We start from the raw sequence: 22,815 nt of genomic DNA, 5'->3' as shown, positions 1-22,815 counted from the left end.
AAACCTCTATTTGATCGTTTTTGTTTTGAGTTAGAACTCGCCCACACCTCTCTTGACGTACATTTAATGCGAGGACGAGATCCAACCCACTGTCTATTAAGAAAAGGACTAGGTTCGAGTATCATGCCCGACTACATTCAGAAACGTGACTTCTGTTCAGTCTTTGTAGGATTTCACCTTTAGAAATCAGCTAAATTATCCATGCCGCCCTATATTAGCTATAATTTGCAATCGTTTGACGCATTTATCAAATCTTTCCGCCTCCTTCGGAGTGAAATATGGCGGTGGTTCCGGTGTCACTGTCACCAAAGCAGGACTTGCGTCTTTTCTGACACCTGGATCACCTTCTGCAGCTGCCACACTTTTTTGATCTTTGTCGGAAGCCTTGGCAGGCATCCTATGCTCAGCTAATTTCTCCTTTGTTTTTGCGTTCGGTTTTGAATTCACAATTTCATAGTACTCAGCACAATCCAGATGATCTACAGGCCCTTCCGGAACTTCCCACTCGTTGTCGTCTGGCGGCGATTCTTCCCGGGTACAAGCCGGCGTTTGTGTTGTCACCACATCCGACCTCACCGTCAGCGGCAAAGTCACATCTGCGCTTCTTCTAGATGTCACACAGTGATAATGGTCTCCGCCATTACAGAGCGGATAATCGCATTCGGTGAGTGGTGGCGTGGGCGACATAAGAGCCGAACGCTCCAACTCGTCCACCCACTTTTGACGACGTTGTCTTTGAAGCAACTCATTAATTATCCGAGCAGCCTGATGTGGATGTAGACGTTGGATGGCTTGACGTAGATCAAGCGGTATCGGGAAGTTTGGTGGTGGTTGGAAGAAGTTTTGGGGAGGAGCTTGCGGTTGCGAATAATATCGCTGGACCGGCGGAGGAGGAGCAACTTGGATCTTTTGTTGAACGAGAGGAGGTGGGTGCGGATGTGGGGCTTGGCTTATATTGTTTCCCGTGAATCCTAGCATTTCATTTCTTTGCTGCAGAGCTTGCAGGAATGCCGGAACCTTCATAGTCGCGCCCACATTCGGTTTAATATTTGGCATCGGGCCAACGATTCCTAGGTAGTTCCTGTACCTATGGTAAGTTGTCAGTTCAGCTTGGACATTACCTCGGTCTTCGGTGATGAGCGGTTGTGGTCGTCCAATGAAATGCCGGGCAGGTCTTTCCATGGCCGATGCGACGTCTGCCACTGCTGCCGCCCCTACTCGTGGCCTAATGTCTTTGGGATCCAGAGTGAGTTTATGGGAAGTGAACTGTCGTGGCTCTCTAATTTCTACCGGCTTCATTTTCCGGATATCCTCCAGGAATTTCGCTTCGTCTACCTGGGGCCGGCGTGGACGAGTAGATGATTGGTTAGGAGCTGTGCTGTGCTGACTTTCTCCCGCTGCTGCTCCCGAGTTTTGCGTCTGATCATTTCGACGGTTAGATGTTGACTTAATGTCGAAGATCTTCAGAGTAGCTCGCGGCACCTGAACAATCTAAGATAAGTAAGCGTGTAGGATAACAACACTTCCAAACTGGTAGGTTTCCTCTTGCATATGAATAAAAACATTTTTTAAAAAAATGGAGAAAATGAGGAAAGAAAGTCTGGATATCTTTACCAGTAAATTCCCTTGACTACTTTCTTTGTTTCACTTATTAAAAAGAAAATTCAAAACCGAATCGAAGAATACACAACTTATAAATCGGTGAAAATGAAAACTGTATCTAGAAAAAAATTAAATCCTTTTTATAAGAACTCACAATTCGAGCCGGAAACAACGACACAGCCTTCACCGACCTCAGCACATCGTTCTCGATTATTTTATGAGAGTTCCTCGCTTTTGTTTCATTACATGCTGCATCGATTAACTGAAAAAATCAATACTTGGAAGGTAGCAGTAACTCAGCTGAATGTGAGTGTGGCACTATCAACACAATCAGACTTATAGCGAGTAAATTCTACGAATAAACAGATTCTAGGGAGTACACAAAGCAAAAATATCTGCAAATCACCATCCAAATCCTTTAAAAACTAATCCTTACAACACCCCTTACCAACCATAATCTTTGTTACGCTACTTCACATTTCAGAATCTCTAACTCTCTAACTTAGGTGTTGCCTCACTGCCCTTTGGCACATACCCAAGACTATTTATTAAAGCGGAAACTACTCAAAAATTCTGACCTATTTCACGTTACAGCTAAATTACGAAACGGATGACCCTATCTTTAAGCCAAGCATACTTCATTCAATATAAGTTTTTTTTAAGAGAAAACGGGACAAATAAAACTTCACAGAAAGTTTTCCAGAACAACTATTGAAATATGCCTTCTCGGACGATCTAATCCATCCGTGCTAACCTATCCGCATAAAGCTACATCACAACGTTCAGCAACGGAAAAGCGCCGGTAGCAAATGCTAACAAATGAACTAAATATAATCGGTTTTAAAATAACTACGTATAAGTGACCCACATACAACTACAGAAAATTTCTGGACGAGAAACCACAAACTGTACTAAAGCAGAAGTTTAAATTGAACAAACTACTGAAAAGTTATGTCGGAGAACTACGAAAAACTATAGAGTTTGATGTTCAAAACAGGTCCTAACAAAAAAAAAACGAAAATAAATCTTAGCACTAAAAAAAGAAGAACAAAAAGTGACTCACCGCCTCTAACAAGTCATCTGAATATGTTCTCAGCACATCCTCAGCCTCTGGACTCAACGACCGCCCAGACACGGTTTTGCCGATGTCAATCATGCAGAGCACAACCAGTGCTGGTTCTGGAAACAAAGGTTTAGAAGGAGGTCAGCTGAAAAATCTAATGGAGATGAAAAAAGAAAGAAATGAAAAAAATCGGGAATAAGAGCTAGAAGAATAGAAATAAAAATAAAAAATACAACATAAACACCACTAAGGGAACAGTTCACAAATAAAAAATGGGAAAATCAGTATCACGGTACTGTTAAGAACAATAAAATAAGATGGTAAATCTATGGAAGAAGGAATTACATTTGATAATAATCTTGAAAACAGAAAAAAATACACTTTTTGATCGCTGAGACCAGAATTCTGCATGCTGTAGAAATGTAAATATATGGAAAATGATTGAATCGAGCGGTGGTAAAGATTGAGAATTTTCGTTGAGTTAAAAGAGACGGAGAACCTTCCTTAGGTGTATTTACGTAGATCATGGCACTTTTGTTGCACCAAGCAACTGCGACAAGCGTTCGACTTGCGTTGCGGTCGTGTTTTCACTGCGACGGATGAACACCATGCGTCCCAGATGGAAAGCAAGTACAGTTAAAGTTCTGAATTGTATTGAACGCATCTCGGATGCATGGTGCAACGTGAGCGTTAACGTACGCATCTCTTAATGCATTCGCCATCAAAGTTTCACCTTGGGACAAGATCTCAAGCTTAATCTATAATCTTAATTTAAAAAAAAAATTCTGTAGAAGGTGTACCTCTGAAATTAAAAGTGGTAAATTAAACTCAATCAATCAATGATCGATAACTAATCTTAATCTCCCAATTTTAGTTCTAGAGGTACACTTTCAGAAATTTGACGGCATTCCAACTGGTAAGATACATAAAGGAAAGAAATATTAGCTCCACGGTTATAAAAAATGCAAGTTCGACAAGAATCAAAAACTAGGAAATAGCAATACTTGTGCACGTGATGTTCACAAAATTTGGTCCATTTTTAATCTGACATTTTGAAATAAACAAGGAGTGCTGTGGGAACAATAAAATCAATGGTCATAAAGTGCCATAATAGCCGAAAACATACGCCATTCTTGTGTTCAACAGGTCAGAGTGTACTTTTAATCAAATATTGGCGGCATGCACAGTTCCAAATTTGCGTATATTGAAACTTTAAACACATTAAGTTATGGAACAATGGTTGGATGGTAAAATAGTGACATCACATCAAATAATTTGATTAGGAAGGCAGAGCCTGTGGATTAGTGAAGAGAAAATCCGGTAGAAATTCAAGGAATTGTTTGGTTTCAGGGAAAAATTTGCTCCTCAAAAAGGCAACGGTTTCCATTGGCGACACAAGTGTAACTGGAATAAGCGATGGAATTTTTAAAAGAATTACGAACATATGAGAATATCTAGCAAATAACTACGGCTACGTAGGAATCCAAGCAAACAGACACACTTCCCCTTCGACACAGAAGCAGAAAAAGTCGAATAAGCAGGACGCGAATCTGCTGGCCGGCGACGTAATCACACAATAAACACAATTCCTGACGCCGAAGAACTATCACGGCGTGGCCGCATTCTTCCACGAAACTCGCCGTCATCACTGACTTTCACGCATTGTGAGCGTTTCTTTTTCCCACCGCACGGTTAAGAAGTGGTATATGGTCGGTCGGAAGAGTTATGGTGACTAGTTTCGTTACTGGTTCACCGGTGTGAAGTCCTCATTCCTCACCTATCGATGTCTCAGTCTGAGTCAGTGTGTGCGGCTAGGGGTCGTGTTAAGAGTTTCGCCGGGCTGTTGGCTGCTGTGTCTGAGGTTTTTTCTTTTCAAGTCCAATTAGATCGTTATCTCTTCCCTTTTTTTCTTTTACTGCACTTGACAGTTTAATGATCTATATCTTTGTATTGCTGTTTGTTCAAATGGTCAATTTTACGATAATTACTTTCATTCCAGCGTTCCAAGAAAAAAACCAAACTTTCCTATTTCTGGGTGTTTTTTTTCGTCGTACTTTTTGACTGCATACTTAACTGCGTCTTTTATTTTGCTGTTCATCAGATGAGAATTTCCTTCGGAGAGAAATGTGGAAGTAAAACGTATTTCTCCTGGTTTCCTTACGTAATTCAGACAACCTTTCAAATGGAAAAGCCATTTATTGCTTAAGAACGGTTTTTTTCTCTGCTCTACCAACATTTTTGCGCCCAAAAGTACAGTTCGATTAGAGCAGTGTTTGGTGACCCCCAATCTACCAGTGCACCCGTAATGCAATTCTCATTCTATTCGTTTCGATCTTCGAACGAACAAAAATCCTGCTTTCCTGTTTTTGTTTCACTCAGAAATCATGGCAGCTGTTGTTTTCCGCTTCTTTTGTCCACGATTTTTACCCACTCCTTGAGGTGTTAATGATTAATATTGGTAAACGGCTGCTCCTACTTTGGAACACATCCTACTATACTGTTTTATTCACTGTGAGTCTTCAGCAACAATATTCCTTTCGAGACCTACACCTATGGAATTCTGATGAGGTTGAGACTAATAAATCTGCAGTCAGCAAAAAAAAAATTGTCTGAGATAAAAACGTTATAAAATTGCGTCAGACGGCTTCGTCGAACAGATTCAATTCGCGCGCGTTCGCATGCTGTTATCATGCTGTATGGTCCTGTGCGGAATGGTGGTCCTACGTACCACGGTCTCACGGTCATATAGTCATCGGGGAAATGAAAGACTGTACGCTACAGTTGAGTGCTTCTGTCCCTACTTTCGAAAACCAGGTCCCAAACAGGAATTTGGTTCGAGCGTTGCGCATGTCACTGCGCGCATGCGGTCGTAATGCGGCTTGACGGGGGTCTTCGTGTCCTGTGAAGACCTTTGATCTGTGAAATCAACGCTTATTAGCTGCAAACAGCTGGGAAATTCTCCTTTTTTCCCTCATTTTCCCTTTGTTACTGAATTTTCTGTTCGTTCTTCTCTAACTGGAAATTCCATGGTTTTTAATTAATGTTCTTAAGCTACAAGTGCAGCGAGGTGTAATTTCTACTCTCGCACAAAGTTTAGAAGTTTCATTTCCCAGAAAAAGAAGAGGTTTAAATGAGGGGACGTGTTTTACTTTTTTCTTTTGCTCGTTTTCCTATTCTGTTCAATTTTTTGTTCTAAAAATTGACTTTTTACGATCGTAAAGAGGGATAATTGATGGGAATTCGGGAATCACGAAGAAGGAATCCATGGACTAGCAACTTTCGTTCTCGTTATCTCGCCGCAATGCAGTTGCCACAGTGATTTTGTTGTCACCGTAGCAGCGTGTCCTAGAAATTATTTCTCAAGGGTTTTTTATTCCCTGAAAATAATGGAGTGGAAACGGCTGGAGAAATTCAGCGGAGACAAATGGAAAATCGATCCTATAAATTCCCTTACAACCCTGGTTTTCAACTGTATCATCACTTAGCACTTTGTCTTTAATATTGTAAAGTTTCATCGGAGAGCCAGTTTTCGTTGTTTTTTTTTCTATCGGTCATAACTTCACTTATTACTCCTTCACATTATCCGTCAAGGTCTGAGCGGTAACCCGTTCCACATTCCAGCGTTCTTTTTTTTACAGCTTCGTGGCGATTTTACGCACATGAACGTCCCAGCCACTCGCCGTTCGTACGTCGTTATGTCGTCGGTTTTTTTTTATTGGCGCCCACCCATACACATTGAGTGTTCAAGTGTTCTCGTTGGGGCTGTTGGGCTGGCTGCTGCCCGGCTAGCCGACGGCCGATCAATAAATTGGGTCATCTCTCGAGGTCCCGGGGCGGCGGCCGGGGGTCCACCCCGTGTTCGCTTCACATTGTGTTAGCGTAGACGCTTTTTTTTTCTTCTAATTGTTGTTGAAGTGTTGCTTTTCTGTGTGTCTGGTCTTGTGCGTCATTTCAACAGGTTTCTCTTTGGCCACATTTTTGCACAACCTTCTTTTCAGCTACAGTAACGATGTTATCTACAATCTTGACTGCAAATCTTTGTCAAAACAACGCCGTTCAACCCGTAGACAACTTTCTTTTTCCTTAAGTGCTTTAAACTCTTATTCGAAAGAATCGTCTTTGGTTTATTATTGATGGACCGGTTTTATTCTGACTTTCTTCTATGTCATATTGTTTACTTTTTGAATTTTATTTCTTAATTCTGTAATTTTGCGTAACACTGTAGCATGCGATTGATCCATTGTTGAGATGCAGTGACGCGACTTGAACAAACAGATGCTTTCACACCTATGTGCGTACTGCGTGACAGGTTGTACTTGGTTAGATAAAAATCGATTTTTACCCCATCACATGCAAATTGTGATCTGCGAGAACTGGTCCCGTGAACTGTTATGAAGTGAGAGTTGTTGTTTATGTAACGGAGCGAAAATAACCACGAAAAAAAAGCGGAAAAACGAAAAACGGTAAAAACGTAAAAAAAAAAATTAATTGAGAGCATCTCAAACACTACAATTTCTTGGAATGCTCTTCATAAGTTAATTTTCGGGAAGTGTTCCAAATTTCATGCATATTCTGTGGACTGAACCTGATCCAGAATTGAATTGGGCTTGTTTTTTTTTTTCGAATCCCCTCTCAATTCACTAATTTCTCACTTGCTGGTGTGGTTGGTATTATCCGTGAATTTTTGTCACTAATTACAGATACTAATTTTTTTTTCTGCTCAGTAGTAGTTTTTATGGATTGGAGCACAATACCGAGCATGTTTACGTAATGGAAATGAAAATTGAAGTATTTCACGTGATTCCGAACTGTTTAGGGTTTTCTGGTTTTTTTTGTTTCAAGATTAATGATTAATGTATAGTTTTAATGTCTCCACGCCAACACGAAACACTTTTCTACACACACCGGGAACTATTTCTCATTTCAAAAAAAAATCTTGTCAATTTTTCATTCCTGGATTCCATTTTTGAATAAAAAATCTATCAGATGAGGTGAAGATCATGTAATAGGGATTCCAGTAACTGATATAATGATTAGATACCGTATCCTCAGTATTCGATCGGTGAAAATTATGGTTCTGATCGGAAATTACGTGAAACGGCACGCTGTCATAATCAAGTTCGTGTTTTAGAATGCTGCAAGACGATTGTTGTAGGGTTTCACTCTTAGAAACATCTCCATTTTATTGATGTGAAATTAATCAATAATGTAGTCACATCATATACACCCATTTCCGTCTTCGCTTCTTAGAAGCTGTCGGTTTGGCTGATCTTACTGTTTTGGCGAGAAAATATCCTTAGAATACATTCTAGTCCTTTTTGTTTGTATTACTCATGCACATTTTCTATGTTTTTCAGGTTCTCCATGAAATTTTCCGCTTTTATTCTTTGTGTGTCACATCTTATGACTATGATTTCTCAACTTTTCTTGTTGCAGCTAAATATGAGATTGTGTCGGAGACCACTTTTCGCAGATTCACAGCGTGATTATTCTGGTATTCGGAGGGGATTTTCAATTCAGTCTAAAGCGCATTTACACAAATATTTAGTTGTATTTTAAGTAGTTGATGGCCACATTGCACACCTATGGACCATGTTCTTATTATTATTTGTTCCATTTTTTTTTTAATTTCAGTGTTTATAAAGTTGATAGGTTAATTATCTCCAATCCGGAAGCACAAAAGCGGCTGTTCGAAGCAATCACGTCAGTTTTTCCTGTAAAGAGAAAATGTTGATGGAAAATTCTAAGGAGCGCTTCGGTCGCCCACGCACCAAACACGTAAAGTGCGCCCAGTCGTCGATAGGTCGGTCGCTTTGCCAAGGCATGTTCTTTTTCGTTCCACTTAGGATATTGACTCGGCTAGGATAGGCATGGAAAATCGAAGCGAGTGCGGAATTTCAGGGGGAATTTCCATGAATTTTGCACGAAAAGGGAAAGAAAGCAGGTGACTACTATAGCTTCTATAGAAGATGGATGCACTCTTCCAGAAATCACATGTTTAGCTTTCCGAATTTTCTGCAGAACTCACGAAAATAGTATTAGCTATATAGTTATAATTATTTGGCTTAATTTAATTAGCTATCTATAGCTATAATAGTTATTTTTGTGCTAAACATATACATCTCTGACGATAGTGTCCGTCGTTTCTTTTTTTTTTTTTTGAAATGATTTCACAGGAATTGTTGTGCCGTGGATGCTCTTCTAGCTAAGTAACTGAACAATGATGTATAAAAATGAAGTGAGCCGCTGAACTACCGTAGTGCTACAAAATTTTGCAAAAATATGTGAATGAAGCTACTTAACTGGTAGAGATCCTTGGGGTATTGATGTGTTATTGATTTTTTCCAAAGATCCACAGAAGTTTTTTCTGCTGTTCTTTCACATCTATTTCCGTTCATTCTCTTTCCAGGTTTTTCACTCGTTTTTTCGCAGAAATGCAAGAATTTATTTATTATTTCTTATTACTTTATTTTAATTTTATTATTTTATTTTTTTTCCGTTGTTTTTTTGAATTCCGTTCTCGTCCATTTCCCTTTCATCCTCTATTCTTCCATTTTTCCTTTTTTTTCCTTTTTTTGAAAATACTACTAGGAAACTGTCTTTTCTGTTTTTGACATCCGATGATTTTGATTTTTGGATGTTCACAAAGTGATTGAATTATACTAAACTGCCTTTATGGACTTGTCACTGGGGCTGAATCGTTAATGACTCAACTAGTCGGACAACTATCACTTTTTCACCGGTTCGACCTATTGATTTCCTTCTCACTTCATTGTTATTCGATTAGTCAAATCAAATGCTAGATGCCTATTCCATTAGTCATCCTCTTTGGATGACATTGTCTAACCATTCATGTACAACGTTTACTTATCGATTCCTATGACTCGTCTACCGATAAGGGTATCAAGTTGTGTGATTGCACAACCGCTTAGGCTGCTGTACACGAGTCCTTGACCTGATGTTGCACTTGCTGCCCTTCTACTGATTGGCTCCATTAGTGTTTCGCATTTCTGGTCAAATGTTCCTTAACATTGACTTTCTTAGTTGTTTCGGTCTCCCTAGTTCTCGTTTTTTTTCGATTTCTCGTCTCTCAACTTTTTATTTCTTCAATTATTTACATATGGTAGCCGTTACCTGCGTTTCTTGGTTAAATATGATTAGTTACTCATCAAGCGCTACAATAGTGTTCCTGGGAAACTGAACGAAGGAAAAAGGTTTGGAAGAAATTTTCCTCCAGCCCCGAAAATTTCCCTGCAGACTATTTAAGCTGTCGATATTTTCCGTTAAGGGCTTGGATGACAACCAATGCTTAGCGGGAAAGTGAACCCCAGGTAAAAAAATGGAATTTTTCATAAAGCTCGGGGGTTCGTTAAAGAAAAGAAGGTCCTCCTAACATTATCTTACCAAAAAATTAAATTCGGGTTTGCGAAGTTAAAGGAACTTCTACTTCACCTACTAGTAATTTCCCTGATTTTTGAACTATTCAGAGTCAAGCGAATACGGAAGTAAAAATTGTGCCCTCAAGCGGGATTATATTTTAGGGATAAAAATTCAACATTACTGGACTTAGCGCGTTCTTATCTTGTTTTTAGTGCTCCTATTTCTATAATCCTCTGAGCACACATTTAGGTTAGGATCAATTTTTCCCTAAAGCAACTATGCATGAGCAGTTGGGAAGAAATCGGTTGCGACAATTCGTTCGATGGTTCGAATCCGTCCTACTTCAACCAAATGCTTCATCATTCCGAAGTCCATAAATTTGTGCCAGAGACGTGCGGGAGGATAAAAACACTGGATTGACTCATCGGCTCTCTCACGCTTGTCATTGTATAGACCAACATACGTTCGTAATCCTTAAACGATTCTGAATTGAATTCGAACTTGTTGGCGCATCCGAAGCGGTTTGACTAACGTTAGATACCTCTCCTCATCCTTTTACGCTGAACAACGACGAAAACAAATCCCTACACCTACGACGATAGTTCAAGGAACGGTAATAATACACAGTAATGGTGACAACAGCGGTATCTACGTAATTTCGTGTATTTAGCATTATCTCTTTTGTTTACCTTTTTCAATTCATCAAATCTGTAGGACAACAGCAACGATTGTGTCGTTGAAATGCATTCGAAAGAGAACAAATTACATCTCCTTCGAATGGCAACCCGCAAGAAAGAACTAACAGCAGTCTACGGAAGGAACGCGCTCTTTCCGATAATGGGTCGTAAACGTTTTGAGAAGTTTTGTAGACCGAGGAAAAAGTTTATTTGACTCGTTTTCGGCACTTTGCACGCGTCAGTACCTCTGAGATATTTCTTTAGTTGTGAAAAAAGAGGTGTTTTCCATTTTATCAATCCATCGGAATGAGAAAGGAATACGGCTCCTTTCTCCTCTTCGCACCCATTCTGTGAAAATATTTGGACTTGGTGCGGGTTCAGAATTTTTTTCTCAGAGAGGATGCGGAAAGGAAATTACAGTATAAGTACCCTTTGAATCTCTACTGTTACAGTCACAGTACGAACACTAAGAAACTGTACTAGAGCTGTAGAAAACGAACATTATTAGAAAAGTGGCGCGCGAAAGAAAATATAACATAAAATTTTATTGTCATCGACGGCGCGAGCTGTGACGCTCTAATTGATTTATGGTAATCTGGCGATAGTTTTTCATCTGGTTGAAATTAACAAATCTTAGTTTTTTGATTTGAATCGATTGATACTCAAGGAAAATGTTCTATCTCCAAATGTTTCTATGGTCAATGTAGTTTGTTTGAACCAACAGTGTAGAGCGACACAATGGTAGCCGCTGGATTCAGTCATCCGAGAAAAAATAAGTCAATTGTTTAAATGCAATGCTGAATGATGTGTTTCAACGCAATGACATTGTAAAAAAAACAAAAAAAGTTTTGTGCAAAATCTAAAAATAGCCTCATATGCCGCTAAGATTTTGCTAATTTGGAATATGAAGCTACGGAATCACTTTATGTGTACCGGAGCTTAAAGACGACGTATCACGAAACTGTCGTACTTGGAAACCCTGGGAGAAAATATGAAGTTTAGTGTGGTGATTTCGGGCATGAGTTTGACTCCAGTCAATTCCCTCTTGTCGTCCTAAGAAGTGGGATGGGAAACGTCCATAGTTTCTATGAGGTAGATAGGAACGCGCCACCAATGTCCACGCGCCACATCCGCGTGCGACCGGTCGAAAATCAATGAGGTCTCCTCGCCAGCCTATTCAACTAAAACCAGTGAATAGTCTGCTGAGAGAACTGGAGGGCTATCCAAGAGTGACGCTTTCTAACGTACTTCGTAAGAACTAAGGTGTATGTCGTTTTTTAGAACGATAAGGGAAAATTGAGCAGGGCTACGCTCATACTCGTAATCTATAGCTCGAACTCTATATTTTTCCAAATACGTCAGTTTCGTGGTACGGTGCCTTTAAAATTTAATTATAGCTTAGTTGATTTGAATCAGACTTAATTGAGTTGGAGAATTGAAGGAGGTTTAAGTTGAAATATGAAGTAACTTATTGTAATTCTTCGTATCCATTCTCGTAAGCGAGCGGCTTCCTCGAAAATCTGGTGCTCTTCACCAAGCCTCCCTCAAAGTGCTTCATATTTCATACTGTCGAACTAAGAGACTTTGAAATAAATTTTAAATTATTTGAAATTATGTTTCGAACAGGAGCAGGTGTAGCGCATTCGGGAAGGGGTTCCGCTGTGTGCACGATCGATCGGAGGTTCGAATCCGCCCTAGTGCTCACTAAGCTCTTTATGTTTAGAACAGTTATTTTTACGTTCGTAGTTTTTCCTCAGTTTTTCATCAACGCGTATTTTCTAGCTCATTTCTAAATAAATGACACTACTTCGCTGAGAAACATCTAGAATTTAACTTTGTATTTGTCTCACAGTAATCATTGCCTCTACTGTTATCTTTGTTGACTCACTATAAGTACGATCGAAATCGTTTGTACGCAGGGGATTCTCGCTTCTAACGATTCCCTTCGGCATGATTCACAACCCCGTCGCCGATATTGATAATCATTTCCTTACAGGGTTCCCACGGCATCGATCAAGTGCGCGCAAAACCAGGATCTGCGGCGCTTTCGTTCTAGGAACCGAAGAATTTTGAACTGAACAGGTAGTTTTCTCTTCTTTAAATGATTTCGTTCCATACTGCTGTACTCCAAGCATGGCTTCTCTCGGACGTGTTGTCCAAAACAAAGCGGTCTCAGGCACTTGTAAGTGGTGAAGTTCAGCCGTAGTGACCGAGTGGCGTTGAACGAGGAAAGAACCTGTTGTGGAGTATAGAAGCTGGTCATTTTAACGTGCAGAAGAATCGGACATACGTCTTTTTTCCCCATTGATTTACTCCCTAGTAATTATGTAGTACTGGTGCGGTTGTCTCAAGCCGGACATCTCGTCGAAATGAAATAGGCGGAGTCAAGAACTCCCACTGGATGAGATCCATTCGTTGCTATGGGACCGGCTGTTTCGTTATAAAGGCATGCTATAGCGTGTTTCTTAACGGTTTTCTTCAGAATAGATCCGTTTTGAACAGGATTAACGCTACTTATTCGTTCATGTGAAGATGGTGTTCCTTTCGGAGCTCCTCGTTTTGTAAGGGTTATTGATTCTAGTCAGGTGTTTGCCACATAATCCTAACGACCAGCTGACTCTCGGTCGGTCTGGTGATTTTTTTCCCGCGTTCCCTGGACAACAAAACTAACGGTTGACTAATTGCACATGCCCAACAATTGTTCGGTTCTGTTTTTCTTCAATTCTCTTTTTTTCTCTTCTGTTTGTTTTTTCTTCCTTCCTCTTGTATCATGATCTGAGACTTGTTTTCTCCGGAAGTAAATTGGTTACTGATGACGCTGAATCAGTCTATCAGATTGTTAGATTTTGTCTTCATTCGTCCATTCATTCATTCTTTCTTTCTTTCTTTCTTTCCTTCCTTCCTTCCTTCATTCATTAATTCTTTCATTTATTCGTTCATCTATCCAGCTGTTCAGTCATTTGTCCACTCATTCATTCATTCATCCGTGCATTCGTTTATGAAATCTTCTTGTATATATTTTTTTTCACCAACCAATCTCGTCGCTTTTGTCCATCGGTGGTTCGTAGTCGCTCGTCGCGTAGCTTTATGCAACTTATCATTCATTCGTTTATTCGACCACTCACTCATCCATCCATTTATCCAGGCATTCGTTCATTCATTTCCTTGTATTGCGCTTCGATTCTTTTCTTTTTCCACTAAACTTTCTCTGTAATTCTTAGTTAGTTTCTCCTTTTCTCTCTTGTCGTCATTTTTGGAAATCTTGCATGATGCTTATCATCTTACAAGGATCTTCTACAAGGACCCAACAATTGTTCGGTTCTGTTTTCCTTTTTTTCCTACTAGGATGAAATAAAATAGTTGAAGGTAAATTTACAAAATTAAATTACTCGAAAGGGTTATAAGTGGAAAAAATAATAGTTTTTTCAGTATTGTGGATGTAGATGGATTCAGAAGAGAGATTAGTACAAATACTGAAGATGACATGCAAATCTAAATAATGTATGTATTTTTTATCGTAATCTCGACAAAAATTCTGCTAAATAACGTTACATGCAAATCCAATTCTGCTCCACAGAATGGATTCGCTCGCGGCAACGCTTCTGTCTCTCTCGTTTCCATATGGTTTTATTTTTTCGCCTGCCAATCCTCAATCTTCGTGAATTGATGTTTTTGAGCGGAAAACGTCAACAATAAAGACAAATTGTGGTCACATCAACTACTTAAAAGGTCAAAACATTGACATGGTTGGTTTTTATGCCTAAGTACGTAAATGCGGACAAGTTCTTGAAGATTGCAGATTGGAGAATGGGTGTGTCGGAAAGTTTTTAACGTCTACGACAGTGAGATGTTCTATTTCTTATTTCTCACATTTCCTATTCTTCCATAATATAATGTTAGTAGAAAAAGTTTAGTACTTTTTATTCATGGTGCATTTCTAGTTTATCATAAAGTTCTTAGCTGAAGTTCTTAGTTCCTCCGTAGAATGGCAAGCACTAAGGCTGCTTCAAAGTCTTCTTGTCTCATGGGAAAAACGTTTGCTGCAGTTTTCTCACGGAGATCTTGTTTTTTCTTCACAGATATATTTAGATGTCGAGGATTTGGCCTAAAAGATTCCCTCTTTCAGAGTAGTGTAATTTTTTATACGTGGTATGCCCTTCAAAATGTCCTTTTGTGACCTTGGTAAAGGAAAAAAGAGATTCTTCACTGCTCATATTTCAAAACAAAGCCATCTATTTTTTTCCTACGTTTTTTTAATTCTCAAAAAATCTCTGAACCGAACATCTTGCCTTACTTGAGGGAGAGAGGTTAGCAGTGTCTTACGATCTCAAAACATTCGAAAGCCACAGAATTACGGTATCTCCTACTCTGCAGTTTTGCTGAATGAAGTGTTCTGGAAAAAAAAACTGCGTGCATCTGCTGCTGCGATTGCTCATACGGATAAAGCGGCATGTATGTATGTCCTTGGCTTGGCTCTAAATGAGAGGAATTCTCCGGGGAGTGCATATTTTGGGATACTGTAGGTAATAACAGTGCATCTGCGGAATGTTCGACCGATATTAGTAATTAAGCGTTCCGAATCCTTCTAGAACTTGCTCTATGGCTGGGTTTTACTTCACTAATAGGATTTCGCATGAAAATTTGTCACTCCTGAAATCTTTGACAGATTCTCTCTGGATTCTTTTACTCTGGGAGGGGAGGTGGTTAAATTTTACAGCTGTCTCCAGAAATCTCCAAAATTGGCTGTATGAGATCTTCTTGTCAAAGCCAACCAATTTTTTTTCAAACAGAAATTTGAAATCCTGCCTAAATGTTGGAGAAATGTTATAAATAATGGAAGATTGGATCTAACCAATTAATTGTTATCAGTTGTGCCGTTTTTAAAATTCGAATCAATTCTTCTTAAGTGTAACTCATGAGAAAGATGTGTCGAGAATGTTCTTTTTTCCTCAACGTGACACAGCAATAACAATTTGTCCCTAAATGAATTATTTACAAAACAAAATAATAACTTTAAAAGCGTTCGAAAAAAAGAGAAAATTCAGGGCCGTAAAGTGACTTTTTGCAAAGACATTCCATTGGACAAAGAAACTTTTTTGGAATAGAACTGCTGAAAATGCATACGCTAACTATGTGATTACCGTCTCTGAAGTTAAACCTCATAATCCTCTCTCTCTCTCTGTCCTTGAGCGAATTTAGTCCTTTAGAAGTTAAGCTTTTTAACAGTGGTGATTTGGTTGGGAATGGCAGGCTAGGACGGGATAGAAGCGATCATTGCCAAGAGTTAGAACTTTCAATTTTCTTTCTTCTTACGGTTGTCTTTCTTTCTTTCTTTCTTTCTTTCTTTCTTTCTTTCTTTCTCCCCCTGTCTCTCTCTCTCGATCTCTCTCTATTCATTGCGTTAGGATCCAGACGAGAAAGACAAGTCTTAGAGTTTGCGCCCTTTCTCGGAATTCCCGCTGAGAATGTTGAGAATGTTTTTTGAAATAGTATTTTCCCGCCGAAAGTGCCTACGCTCTTAAGACTAAGAATTTCCTCATTTTGAATGAGAACATCAACATTTTTCTTTCGGATTTTCTTACTTACTCGTTCTATGAGAGTGAATTGACAATCCATAAAGTCTTTTTTTCAAAAGTTGTATTCAAAAACTTTTTTCTTCTCACCAGAAAAAATAACCTACTTTCTACTTGCTAAACTAATAACAATAATTTGCTAAATATCGCACGGAAGCAAATACAACCAAATGTAACCTCACAAAAATGATGAACCTCAACGTAAATGTTTACATTTGTCGTGTTTTTCTCTATAGTTAATTGGAACTAGTTGCTGAAACGGGCGTTATGAGAAATGGGACAAGTGGAGTGCGGTATTTCTTATGATGTGGTTACGAGGATGTAACGACCTTTGTGGTTCATAGTGCGTGTTCCTCAAAGTTCTACGAGGTGCAGATTCCCCGCTTGGAATTTTGCAAAAATTCCTCTTCTAAAACTATTTTTATTCCTATTTTTGTTGTTAGAGGTTTATGTGACATGTTTATTAGTACGTGCCTATGACTTTTGGAGAGAAGCTTCACCTGGCAATTTTATTGTTGAAAAATCAATTAAAATTAAGTTAAAGAGACCAAATACTGAAACATCACCATGCCGAGGTTTATTGAAAGTCGTACATTGAGAATTTTATCGGTGATTTTAGAAATCTGCGCAGAAAACTGCAATAGATGATTTTGTACGTAATATTGCGTAATATTGCATCTATGGATGAGTCACTTTATCATAATTCTACTAGAAGTATGAATAAGTTAGAGGAAAGCCGTAAAACTTCCAAGACATATCCAATTCTCACTTTTACTTGTTTATGTTGGACTAAATCTACAAGGTTTTTCTTTCCACCGATTTTGTTCCGTTTGTTTTTTTTTAATTTTGAATCCACTGGCGTTTTCGCGATTTTTGATGGTATGGTCTAAATTACTCATGACCTTCCAAACAAAGGTTTCTGGTTCTCAAAAAACATGACAAATTTTGGTAAAATGATGAGAAATGTTATCTTAAATGCGCAAAATTATCAAATTGAAATAAATTAATTTCTGCCGTTTTTTTCTGTAAAGATAGAAATCGCTTAGCTGAACGAGATTTCTATCAGGCCAGTCACTGTTCGCTGTCAGATGTGAGTGATTTCACCGGGGGCGGCGCTAGTGAGTCATGAGCTGGAGGTAGCTTTAGTTAGCACAGATGTACTTCTTCCAGATCTCATGTGACCCATCAAGTTGTTTAAGGTGTTGACGATGAATGTAACCGTTTTTAAGGGAATTATTGTTATTGTAGCCCTTCATTAGCGGTTGCTAGCGCTTTTCGAGATGATTTTATGGCTTTATATCGTTTTAGTTTATAGTTTTAGTTTATACTGATTGAAAAAAAAAACGATTGGAAGTTTATCACCGGACTTTTGCCTCTTCTGATGTTTTACCTCTCATCTCTTTTTCTTTCGCTTTCTTTTCTTCTCTACATAGCACTGAATAACTGTAGGACTCCACAGAATTCTTCCCTGAAATAATTTTCTTCCTTTCTCTCAGTTCCCTCTAATATTTTTCATAACAATCACATGGAGTCGGACTATGTAGAATGTCTGTGGAATTACAGTAATCAGTACTGTAAACATTTTGAGCGAAAAGGAACACTGATTAGGTGTTGATTAACTTCAAAAAGCTATTAAAGATAGTGACGGGCTGGCAGACGCTTATCTGGGTAATTGACTGCGTCACCGTGCTGAACTCTTCGATACGGTATCAGTTGGTCATGTCTCCGTTGTTTTTTCTGTGGACAAATATTGAAAGTAGAAATGAAGAGCAGCTCGCACTCAAATTTCCAGAAGTTTCACCATTTTTTTCCTTCTTTCCATTCGGATCAAGTTTCTATGTTTCTCATGATTTTCTCAACATATTATCTTTAGGTTTAGCAACAATTTTTCTCTTTCTTTTCTCAAATTTTTACCTTTTTTTAGCAGAAATTATTTTTCGACGGTCTTGGGAATTGTTGTGCTAAAGCCTTGAGAATTTATGGCTGAAACTTGGGAAATTATTTATAGTACATTGAAAGATTATTTTTCCCAGAATTTTCCACGCGTCTTCCGTGTTTTTCTTTTAGCTAAAAGTGAACATAGTTGCAAAATTTCGTGTTGTGTTTCGCTGAATTTTGCAAAAGATTGCTCCCGGTGAGGCTCGAACTCACGACCTTCAGATTATGAGACTGACGCGCTGCCGACTGCGCTACGGAAGCGTTGCATTTGGACCGGACTACAATCCTTATCAATGAAAATTATACTCTTGTAGTTAAATAAAGTGCAAGGATAACCTAAGCAATAAAATTAACCTTGAAGTGTCAAAATTACTTTTTTGCCTTCACACATCCTTCAGAAAAACTCTCTTTTGCTCCCAAGAATTTAACTTGTTTGTTTATATTAGAAGAACACATGTGGTCGAGCAGCAGCGAAATAGTTTGCTATCTAAACACGCTGCTCATTCGTTTAGCCGTGGTATTGGAAAAAACCCTGTTTTTGTGGTCTTCCCGGGATGAGTCATCTTTTTTTTTTGGTTTTTGGTCGTCAAAAGCTATTATGAGATCTGTCACTCACAAAAATATATTTCAAACGAAAGTGGTTTTATTACACTCATTTTCCGAAGTCGCTGTTTTTTTCTTTAGCTAGTGATTTGTTATGGAGCTATTTTTGGCGAGTGAACAAAATTTAATTTATCTTTTATATGTGCTTTATTTTCGGCAACTAAATATACTACAAATTATCCTTTACCCTTTTATAACTCAACTAATAAATATATCGTTAAGTCAATAGTTTCCTCAAAATATGTAACCAGTCGTCAATTTGCGATAGGAGCATATTTATTTCGTTTTTTAGATATGGAGCAGCGCAACCTATATTGACTAAAATATTATTCTTAAGCTGTCTAATTAATTGAATTACAGACTTCCACTACCAGCTGGCGTTGCGCCCACGTCAGTTTGAAAAAGACAGTCATCAATTTTTGATAATGATCCATTAAAATGACTTGACGTCAATTGTCCAACGGGCTTCGGGATGACGTTTTAGATAAGAAAACATATGTAACACGTGTATGATCATAAGATCATAAAAATTTTTCATTACGGTACATATTTATTGGTGATGGACATGCATAAAATATGGAGCTAGATGCTTATATTAGTGCTGTAATTTCTTACATTGATGGCTAAAATTAATTGCTGAGTTGTGATGGAAAGTTCCTTGAAATTTGGCTGACTGAGAGCATATTTATCGTGAAAAAGTTTTTTTTTCTCTCCTAGATCTCAGGAGATGACCTCAAAATGACTTCTGTTCTGACTTCAAAAATCTTGAGGAACATTAGGAACATTAGTCATACTTGTTAGATGGTATACGTAAATATTTTTGGAATGAATCATCCTAAGGTCAACTTGTACCACCGAAGTTTCAGTCATAATTCTGCCCAGGTTTTTTTTTCTTCATTTTTTAGATCCTTTACATATGAGTGATCGTAAAATTGAACTGAACATACACGGTAATTGTGGTGGATTGTACTGGAGAATGTTTGTCCACTAGAAATGACTCACTTAACGTGTGCGAATGTAGGCGTACTTCAGAACTTCATATTTGTGTTTCCTGTCTATCTCTTCACCATCGCCGGCTCTCTTTTACCCTCACGCTACTACGAGTTATCGATCGTGTATTGATTCATTGATTGATCAGGTTTAACTACTTCACACGTCACAACTACCGGTTTTTATTGTTGGAGTGCTTGTGCGCTAGTATTGTGTTCATAGATGACGAGCGAGATCTCGCCAGTTGTGGTATGGCGACATCGGCCAACAGGTGAGAAAACTGATATTGTTGGGGATTAATTGAAAATTACATAAAGGATAAATGGACGAGGCTTGTGAACGCTTGAAACGGAAAATTTGGATTGAAAACATGGAAAATTTTGCATTTCACTCTTTTCATGTGCTTTGAAGAGGAATTTAGTTATTGGATTTTTGTAAAGCACCTTGAGGTAAAATGCTTGGAAATGGAATGAAAGGCCCTTGGAAATAGTGGTCCTCTGTCGCCTATGGTCGAATTCAGGGAATTTTTAGAACAAAAATTGCTTCTATTTTCTTAATTAATTTTTCCTTTCATCCTCCTTTCTTTGTCTTATTTTATGATTGATTGTTTACAACTTTCTTCCAAGACATTCGAATTTTTTTTTTCAGTTTTTTCTTTTCATACATTCTTTGGGGAAGTCGAAAAGGGTTTTCCTTTGAATGTGAAAGAAATGAGGTCTGGGAGAGTTCATACTTGCATTTAACTCAGCTTTGTTAAGATAGATATTGATTTCATGCGCGTGGCGAAAAATTTTTCTTCAACTGATAGTGTCAGCAAATAAGAAGAGAGCATGGATCTAGCACTGGGGAAAATTTCTTGTATTAATGCTAGCGGATGTAGATAGCAGATTCCACAGCGACTTCACGATGGGTCGATGGTTCGAAACCGCTCTAATGCCAACCAATCATTTCATCTTTCCAGAGTAGATAAATTGATATCAGATCAGTCTTCTTTAGCAAGGACATTAACTTGATACATGTCCTAGCCCCGCAAGTTTTTGTGAAAGCTGTATGCGCGTTCTACATAAACATCTAACAATTCTGAATTGAAGTGAACGCACCCTCAGCGGATTGAATAACTTTATCTTTACTTTATCCAGACTCTTTGATCTTTTTAATGTTAGCAGGCACAAAAAAAAGAAACTAAATTATCATACTACTAAAATAAATCGTATAGTTTGGGTTTCTAAGGATGCTCATTTTCTTTTTTTTTGCCCCTGCTGTAGTCAATAAGAAATCCAATTGATATAATGAAGTAATAGGTGAAGAACCAGTGTAATTTGACGTACCTGTTATGCATAGGTATTGATTGATCGACGATGGGTCCCCATCGAGGGGTGGAGCCCGTCGGTGAGCAGTGATCAAATTCACTGTTGCCAGATCATTCCATCCAAAACAATGAGAGTCAGACAAACAACATGTTTTCCACATGTTAAATCATGTAATTCTTGTTTTTACCCGTATACATCCGTCCACTACTAACAGGTGTCGTCGCATCCTTAACATGTTTCCGCCACGTCTCGCTGTCCTTCTCGGGCACTCCGTTCCCAGGGTCGAGGGTACTGTAGAGTTTGTGTTTATTCAAATGTTCGTTCTTGAACTATATTACGAACACTAAAAATACCGCACTCAATATGTTACAGTGTAATATTGCGATGAATAAGGCGCAATGTCCGCAAAACATGTTTTTGTCAGTAAAAAAATGAAGAAATATGAGCTTACATACAAAAATGTCCTTGCAATGATTGAGGAGCGCTAAGAAAGGATAAAACTTCAGAAAAATGGTAGAATTATGGAAGAGAGCAACAGCACGACAATATCAAGAGAAAAATAAGATTTCAGGAGCAAATCCGAAGTTGGCGTAGTTTTACGCTACATGGATTTTTGCTACGTTAACCTGGCCTAACTTTGTCCTTGCAAGTAAATTAAATCGCAAAATTGCAAAGTAAGTAAGTAAATAAGATCGGCTCGAGAAGAATACGAATGACAGCGATTGAAAGAAATGGAACGACGTAACAGCATCCAGCGCTCTTGCGTGCGCTGCAAGATTTTAGAATCTTTGACACGTTGCGCACTCGGCTGAAAGCACGGAAAATCAGAGTAATTCGAGGATTCCTTGGATTTCCTGGATTTAATGTGATAAGTGAAAACAAAGAGGTTTATGATGCAAATGGTTTACATAGCATGAGTTTACAAAGTGAAGCTACTTTTAAGCGTGTTTTTTTCGAAGCTGCACAGAATTTTTCTGTTACTGGGCTCATTTTTCCTTAGTGAACCAGGGTGAAAAATGACTTCACCAGCTGTAAACCATTCACGAAAACGAAAACGTTTCGAGACCAGCGACTAGGATAATAGATTCTTCCTTTTTTCGATTATTTCAATGAGGATGTCTTCTCAAGATTTATCTAAACACACGAAAACACGAAACAGCACGAAAAATGCAATTTTTGATCGGTCCTTCATTAAAACCCAAGTGTTAGAAAGATGAGAACCTCATTCTAACAATTTCTTTTCTTTTCTTTTTACTTCTTTTCTTTTTTGAGAAAGAGATGTTACATGATTTGGAGGGCGACATTATTTTGAAAGAATAAGTGAAGTAGCTGTTTCATTACCAACAACGAATATACCAGTGTGCTGGAAGTGTTCGATGTAATGTTTTAGCAGAGGTCGTGACCTCATATATAGTGTCATCGTAACCTCCGTGACTTTTCATCTACAAGGTGCAGACATTTTACCGCTTGTGATCACTTGCATTTTTGGAATCAAAGAAGTTACCGGCTTCTAGAGCAATGAAGACAAAAGTATGTGACTCGGAGAAGTTACTGCTCATTATAGGCAGCATTCCCAAAAGAATGTTATTTTTAGTACAGTATGAGACGTTCTCGCTTGAATTCTGTATGACAACGATTTAACAAGAACAGAAAGCTTAGCTTTGACGAGTAATGTTGAA

General features: G+C 38.5%; 1 protein-coding gene across 2 annotated transcripts; it reads right to left on the bottom strand.

Annotated features, from left to right (window-relative positions):
- Positions 1-195: 195 nt before the first annotated feature.
- Positions 196-21,296, bottom strand: RB195_004434 (uncharacterized protein; the record flags this gene model as incomplete). 2 transcript variants are annotated; one of them, XM_064182279.1, is made up of 5 exons in its annotated part: positions 196-1,070; positions 1,122-1,482; positions 1,757-1,864; positions 2,666-2,781; positions 21,155-21,296. In XM_064182279.1, 5 exons carry the CDS (start codon positions 21,294-21,296, stop codon positions 196-198), a joined length of 1,602 nt encoding a protein of 533 aa, XP_064033546.1. The 2 variants fall into 2 exon arrangements, with proteins under 2 accessions (XP_064033546.1, XP_064033547.1); XM_064182280.1 differs by lacking the exon at positions 21,155-21,296 and adding an exon at positions 3,209-3,275.
- Between the last annotated feature and the right edge of the window lie 1,519 nt (positions 21,297-22,815).

Source organism: Necator americanus, chromosome I, assembly GCF_031761385.1.
Source record: "Necator americanus strain Aroian chromosome I, whole genome shotgun sequence".
Classification (NCBI taxonomy): Eukaryota; Metazoa; Nematoda; class Chromadorea; order Rhabditida; family Ancylostomatidae; genus Necator; species Necator americanus.
Note: the sequence above shows the minus strand (reverse complement) of the source record. Positions and strands in the feature narration are given on the sequence as shown.